The sequence below is a fragment of the Oratosquilla oratoria genome, chromosome 29, assembly GCF_046742065.1.
Source record: "Oratosquilla oratoria isolate Oo_2021 chromosome 29, ASM4674206v1, whole genome shotgun sequence".
NCBI classification, from domain to species: Eukaryota; Metazoa; Arthropoda; class Malacostraca; order Stomatopoda; family Squillidae; genus Oratosquilla; species Oratosquilla oratoria.
The window spans coordinates 37,332,365-37,339,864 of record NC_134805.1 but is presented as its reverse complement, the minus strand read 5'-3'; the positions used below and the strand labels follow the sequence as shown (position 1 = coordinate 37,339,864).

General features: G+C 35.2%; 1 protein-coding gene across 3 annotated transcripts in view; it reads left to right on the top strand.

The window, feature by feature from the left end:
* Nucleotides 1-7,500, top strand: part of LOC143040909 (uncharacterized) — a 232,179-nt gene that overhangs the window by 124,677 nt on the left and 100,002 nt on the right. For 2 of the 3 annotated variants that reach the window (XM_076212361.1, XM_076212359.1), the window contains exon 2: nucleotides 2,301-3,624. In XM_076212361.1, the coding sequence (XP_076068476.1) occupies nucleotides 3,570-3,624 (55 nt within the window). In that variant the 5' untranslated portion in view covers nucleotides 2,301-3,569. Of the gene's footprint in view, nucleotides 1-2,179; nucleotides 3,625-7,500 lie in introns of those variants that run through there. The other variant, XM_076212360.1, reaches the window with a different exon arrangement.

Sequence of the window (7,500 nt, the reverse complement as noted above, 5' to 3'; positions counted from 1 at the left end):
GTCACGGCGTGACGCGATGGCGGTCAGTGTCTCCAGCGAACTCTGTATGTGACGAGAGACGAGATCGACAAGTTCCCCATCGAGGCGTCTAATCCTCACGTTCGAGGTTATCGCACTGGGCTTTTATGGACTTCACCAACATCGACCATTGAGAGTTCGTTTGAGTGAAAAACGACTTTTACAATACTAAATGTTTCAAATCGCCAAATATCAAATTATCTTTACATCATAGCTGAGCGTTAGAAATGTTGAAATGTTGAAACGTTCTTAGAGAAATCTAAGTTTCTGTAAGCGAGATTATATTCTAGTTATTCAAATGGAGGCTGGAGGTAGGGTGTCAGAGGAAAAAATAGGCCAGTGTGATATTCCCTTAAGATGTGGGGCCCTGCCCGGGACTGTTGTGGTTAGAAGGAAGTTTTTGTAACCTCGGCCTTCGTCTCTTGGGTTCAAAAACGATTAACGCTTATGTGTTCTATCTGTTCATATCTAAACCTCAATATGATTTCTAGTTTGTTACGGTCATATTCAGGCGAGTTAGCCCGCTCCTCACTGAAGGAATTAAATATGGTTTGAATAACCCTTTCATTACTTTTAGCATGTGTATGTGCATACATATTTGTATACACAAATCCATAACTGAAAACATACAGGCATGTATATATATGCGTATATATATATATATATATATAAAATATATATTTGTATGTGTGTGTGTGTGTGTTCATAAGTGCGTGTGTTCCTGTGGAATATCAGGGCTCGAACCCGGTACTCACGTACCTAAACTACCCCCTAACCTACTGCACCGTGGAGCTACGGCTGTGTGTGTGTGTGTGTGTGTGTGTGTGTGTGTGTTTGTGTTTGCGTTCATGCTAATGCATAAACATGTGTCTAGTCGTGAACTCAAGCCTTTTGCATTGACATGAGGGTAAATAACGACTTAGTTCTCCGCTGCCTTGCTTGTAAAGAGGATGCTTATATTGCTTTCTGACTGACCAATGTATTATTGGCTTAATTAATTCCAATGAAGAATTCACTTTATGAAGGAAGCGTGGACATCGTGATGTTTTGTCCAGCGCAGACAATGTGACTTGTTACTTCGTGTAACGAATGAAAGATTTTTTTTTATTCTCACATTCAGGTACTCTTGTCCAGTGGTGATATCCTGTCTTATCTTATTTCATCTTACTTTATTTTATTATTAGTTTTTTAATAGTTCACCAGGGAGACTCTGCCGCAGGCGAATGGAGATCTGATCAACAAGTAAACATTTATATTACAACTCTATTGTAAAATTCATCTCTCGTTCTATATATATGTCAAGAATTGATACCTTAATTGCTGCACGTTTGTTATGATGCAGACATGTCTGTTTCTTTCTATAGAAGTCGGACATTACAGAAAAAAACTCGCACGCACATTCACTCACACATACACACACACACACACACACACACACACACACACACACACACACACACACACACACACACACACACACTACACTCACCTCACACCCTTCTACCGTAAAGACTCAGTGTTACTTTCATCTTAGCAAATGTCATCTCTGACTCACCGCTCAGAGGGAGAAAACATTAGGAAATGCTATTTTTAATTTTGTTATAATGAGGGTCAGTATCTCTTGATATACGAGGATCAGCGTACAAGGCATAAGAACATAAGAATGGAGGAGGCTGTAAGAGACCATAAGGCTTATACTAGGCAGTTCCGTGTCCATTTCCACCTATCCTCTTCATCCATAAAATTATCTAACCTTCTCTTTGAACAACTGATAGTTTCAGCGCTCACTACATGGTTACTATGTATATTCCCTTCGTTCACTACTCTATCGGCAAACCACTTTTTGCCTATTTCCTTCTTAAATCTAAATTTGTCCAGGGCAGTGAAGTAAGGCACAGTACCCTGCAGCCTGAGTTTGTTCATTTCAACTGGTTTGTCATACACATGTATTTAAATGAAAGAAAAAATGATCTGTTTATTTACAGATGTCTTGGGAAGATGTGATCTTGGTGTCGTGTCTCAGAATTTGAAATAAAAGATGATAATTATAGCGAATGGATTATGAGCTATTTTGTTCTGAAGTGAATTTGGCATCCAAATGATTCAAACACCTTGTATAAGTTTGACAACACTTCCAAAGACCATTAGACCCATAAAAAAAAAAAAAAAAAAAAAGGCTTAAAAGATCAACAGTAAGATTTTCGTATATTTCAGGTATTTCTACTAAAAATCACGAATAGAATCCTTGCTACTTTTTTAATAAAAAATTTTCTCTCCTACAGCAGTGACATCTAACAAGAGCTCTTGAAGTGTAACGTTATGTTGTTTCCATTGCTAACATCTCTTCACACAAAAACTTATGTGTCAGAATCAGATTATTTGTGATGAAATAGAAAATAGAAGCTAGTTTAAGTTCTAGAAAACTTAGAATAGATCATAGAGGATTCTAAACGTCTATGAAATGATCTTATGACAAAAATTCTGGATTTGGTGAAATCTGCGTTCTGTACCAGTAAACAAGAACGAGTGAGTGTTGGGATTCCATTTTCTTTGGTACAGATTATAAGTGACATAGTGTGTTTATATAACAGGATATCAAAGATCTATCAAGACACGAGTTAAATGGAATGACTGGAATATAGAGGAAAAAATAAACAAAGATGATTCTGAAAATAATATTTATTCATATAAAATCTTTGGGCTTTTGAAAACAAGACAGAAATTTTCACAATGTTGAGACATGATTGTAGGACCGGTATATAAAAATCACAACAAAGGTATACTGTCACCAGTCCAACAAAGTGTTACTGGTATCCAGTACCCACAGGAGTCTTAGAAAAAAAAGATTCCCAAAGTCCTTAGAAAATAACTTGTGAACCTCTCGTAAGAAGACTTCCAAAAATCTATCATAGTTAGGCGACTTAGAAAGAGACTTTCATTTCGTACGCAATTTCCGAAATATGAAATGACCTTTTGAAGTCTGTAATACAACACTAGGCGAGAATAAAGGTCCCCATTTCCGCCAAGACTCGAGTAAACGGCGGGATCCAGGAGAGGTTTTGGCAGAATCACGCCAACAAAGAGAATATCTGAAGTTCTCCAAATTTCAGACCAACGGATTTCAGACAAACGCCAGCAGGGGCAAGTAATTTGTACGACACCAGAAATGAAAACGGTGAAAAAATATTTACGTTGTAATGACGTTGAAAAATTAACGAACGTAAAGGAAATATCAGATGGATTTAGAAAAGATTAAGTGTGCATTTGTCGTGGTGATTTGAGTGATCAAAATGTGACAAGACAATCATATGATAAATCTATAATAAAATAATCACCTTATAAACTCAAAACAAGTAAACGGAAAAACAACGATAGTAACAGAAAACCGATGAAGGAAAGTGAATTTTACAAGTTCAAACCAAAATTGAAAAAGAAAAGAAAAATCTGACGTGTAGTTACATTGGGTTACGGAACAAGAATTGAAGCAACGGGCAAGAATCTGAGATTCACTGAAATTCATTCATCGAGAGTGATTCAGTGCAAATTTCAAAATGAGCCTCACCAGCTACAACTTCGTTCTTCTCTCCTGTCTTCTTCTACACTACGGTAAGTAGTACTATTCCGTGTTAACCCTTTAAACTCCAATGACAAGATGTCTTGTCATTTGGTCAAATATAAAAAAAAAATCATAAAACATCAAAATGTTTGATCAAACACCAGAAAAATATGACGTCAATCCTCGCGCGGTCAAGCCGCATCAGATGATATTCGGATGTACGGGCCGGCGCGAGGCCTACCATATACGGTTTTTCGTATCTACACCACAAGCGGCTGACATGAGTTGAATTGGTTAAGGAGGTATCACACTGGGCTTCCTCAGACTTCACCAGCAATCGACAGTTGAGTGTTCGTTTGAGAAATAACGACTTCGGTTACAATATTTCATATTTAAAATCTCTAAATATCAAATTATCTTTCCGTCATCTATAGCACAGCTCAATGATGAATTAAGAGATTGTTAACCTATACAAATACTAGTCATGCTGTTGAAATGTTCTTAGAGAAGTCTAGATTCCTGTAAGTGAAGTCATATTCTAGTTATTCGAATAGAGGTTGGAGGTAGGATGTCGGCGGAAAAATGAACCAGTGTGATAGCCCCTTTAGAAAAAAAAAAAAAAATTTACTTATTTTCCGATAACACCTCTAAAAAGGAAAAGGTTACCACAAAGGTGAACTTCAGTATTTTTGACCCAATGAAGCAAGGCATACTTGTACAATTTATCATAAAATAAGTAAAATGAGATTCACTTTACACCAACATATCCAACGATTTGGCTTAAGGTGTTGCCAAAAGGTGTCTCTCTATTTTCTCAGATCCACTAAAACAAGGTAAACTTGTATATTTTCTTAAGAGATAAGTAAGTGAGAATTGCTTTGTCAAGCACAAGGAAATTATTTTTTTCTATAGATATGCTCCTTCTATGCTCTGCTTCTAAGACTGAGAAATTTTGCACATTTTGCGGTTGAGTACCTGTTGTCATATGAGTCTAATTTTTCTCAGGTTCACTTGAATGAAATGTAATACAAATTGAAAGTTGAACATTTAGTTTAGTAAACATGTAATGATATGATATTTCATTGATCTATTTTACTTATTATTTTTACCTATTTATGTATTTTTCTATGTTTACCTATCTATTCATTTAATTATTTATTTATATCATATTTACCTACGTATTTATTCATTTATCTTTTCATTTTTACCTATTCATTTACTATTTCATCTATTCACTTATCTATTCATTCACTTTTGTCATGCTTTTTCAGTGTCATCCATTACAACTGATTTGTAGAATCAGTCCATTTAGAATGACCAAGATCCTTATGCTTAAGTTCGGCATAGATGAAATGGAGAAAAAAAAAAAAAAAAAAAAAAAAAAAAATATATATATATATATATATATATAATATATTTATATATACATATATATATTTATATATATATATACATATATTGTATATATATACATATATAATATTATATATATATATATATAAATAAATATATATATATATAAATATAAAAAATATATATATATATATAATATATATAAATATATATTATATATATATATATATATATATATATATATATATAAGTATATAAATATATATATAGACCACATGGTGACAACTAACCTTAATATTACCCTGTGCCGCAAAAAAAAAAAAAAATATGTATGAATGAAAAGAAATGTGGAGATCGTTAGGGAAATGTAACATTATGTGATAGGATTAGTCGTTTGTTGTGGGCTCTAGTTTACCGAAGGTTGTCGACGATAATGAAGACAGATAGTATCGGCGGTGAGAGATCAACAAGCGGTCCAAGCACCACTGGAGCAAATTATCTCATATGAGGTGTTCAGTAACAGAGGAGCATCCGCGCCACTTTTACTGGTTTCGAGTTAAGCACGATATATATATATATATATATGTATATATATATATATATATATATATATATATATATATATATTATACGTATATGTATATATATATATATATGTATATATATATGTATATATATGTATATATATATAATATATTATACGTATATGTATATATATACTCTATATATATATACACATTATACGTATATGTATATATATATATATATAATATATCATACGTATATGTATATATATACTGTATATATATATATACATATACGTATATGTATATATATACTGTATATATATACACACATTATACGTATATGTATATATATACTGTATATATATATACACATACGTATATGTATATATATATATACAGTATATATATGTATTATACGTATATATATATATATATATATATATATATATATTATACGTATATATTGTATATATATATAAATATATATATATATATATTATATATATGTATATATATATATATATCTATATATATATATATATATATATACATATATTTATATATATATGTATATATATATATATATATATATATATATATATATATATATACACATACATACATATACCAAGGCTTTTTCCCCCTTACAAGGGAGGTAGCCAAAAAGGAAAGGCATAAAATCATTCCCACCCATTCCATCCCTAAATACACTCCACACCCCTCCACCCTCCCTCTTATCTTAGCACCTCCCGGATGACGGGTCATCCCTGCACCCTGTCCACTGCCCTGGGTCAGAAGCAGTGTCGCAAGACACAGCACATCCACAGCAAGGCCGCTTCATTAAATCGGCGACCCCCCTCTCCGTCCACCCATGCATAAAAGGAGAAGACGGGGAGAAATCCCTTCGGGCTGCGTCAAATTTTGCTCACACATACTACCTCACCCCTCATCCCCCCGACCATTACACCTCATGCATCACAACATCATCCATATATAACCATTCTCCATTCACCCCTGTCTTCTATCCTCTCCGTCCTTCCTCAACAGACATTCCCCTCTTCCCCAAAACCCCTTTCACCCCATCCATCCACCTCATCCTAGGACGTCCCCTCATGTTCACTCCCTCCACATCTGCCTTCCATACCTCTTTTACTAGTCTTTCCTCACTCATCCTTTCCATGTGTCCAAACCATCCCAATACTCTTTCATCAATCCTATCTCCCAACTCCCTTTCCACCCCCGTTCTCCTCCTCACCTCCTCATTTCTCACCCTATCTAGCCTAGTAACCCCCATCATACTTCTCAGACACCTCATCTCAAGCACATTCAAACTCCTTCTCTATTCCTCCCTTATGTCCCATGTTTCTGCCCCGTACAGTGCTGTTGTTACAATCACTCCTTCATACAGTCTCCTCTTAGCATCCATTCCCAAATGTCTATTCCTCATTATACTCTTCAATCCACCAAAGCATTTACTCGCTTCTCTCAATCTACATTCTACCTCCACCTTCACTCCACCTTTTCCTGCCACATTTGCACCCAAGTATCTAAAACTATCCACTTCCTCCAGTCGCTCTCCCTTAATGCTCACTTCCAGTCTACTGCCACTTTCACCCCTTGTACATCTCATCACCTTACTTTTACTCACACTCATCTTTAGCTTTTTTCTATCACATACTCTCCCAAACTCTGTCAGCAACTTCCTCAATTCCTCCTCCAATCCTACCACAAGCGCAGTGTCGTCCGCAAACAACAGCTGGCTCACCTCCCACTTTTCTCCATTTTCTTTAACCATCTCCAATCCCTGACCCACTACCATTGCATTTACCTCTCGCACTACCCCATCCATGTATAAGTTGAACAGCCAGGGCGACATAATGCATCCTTGACGAAGTCCCACCTTTACCTCGAACCACTCACTCTCTCCATTTCTAGTCCTGACACAAGCTCTACTACTCTCATAAAAACTCTTGACAGCTCCTAGAAGCTTTCCTCCTATCCCATATATCTGCATAACCTCCCACAGTGGCTTTCTGTCTACCCTAT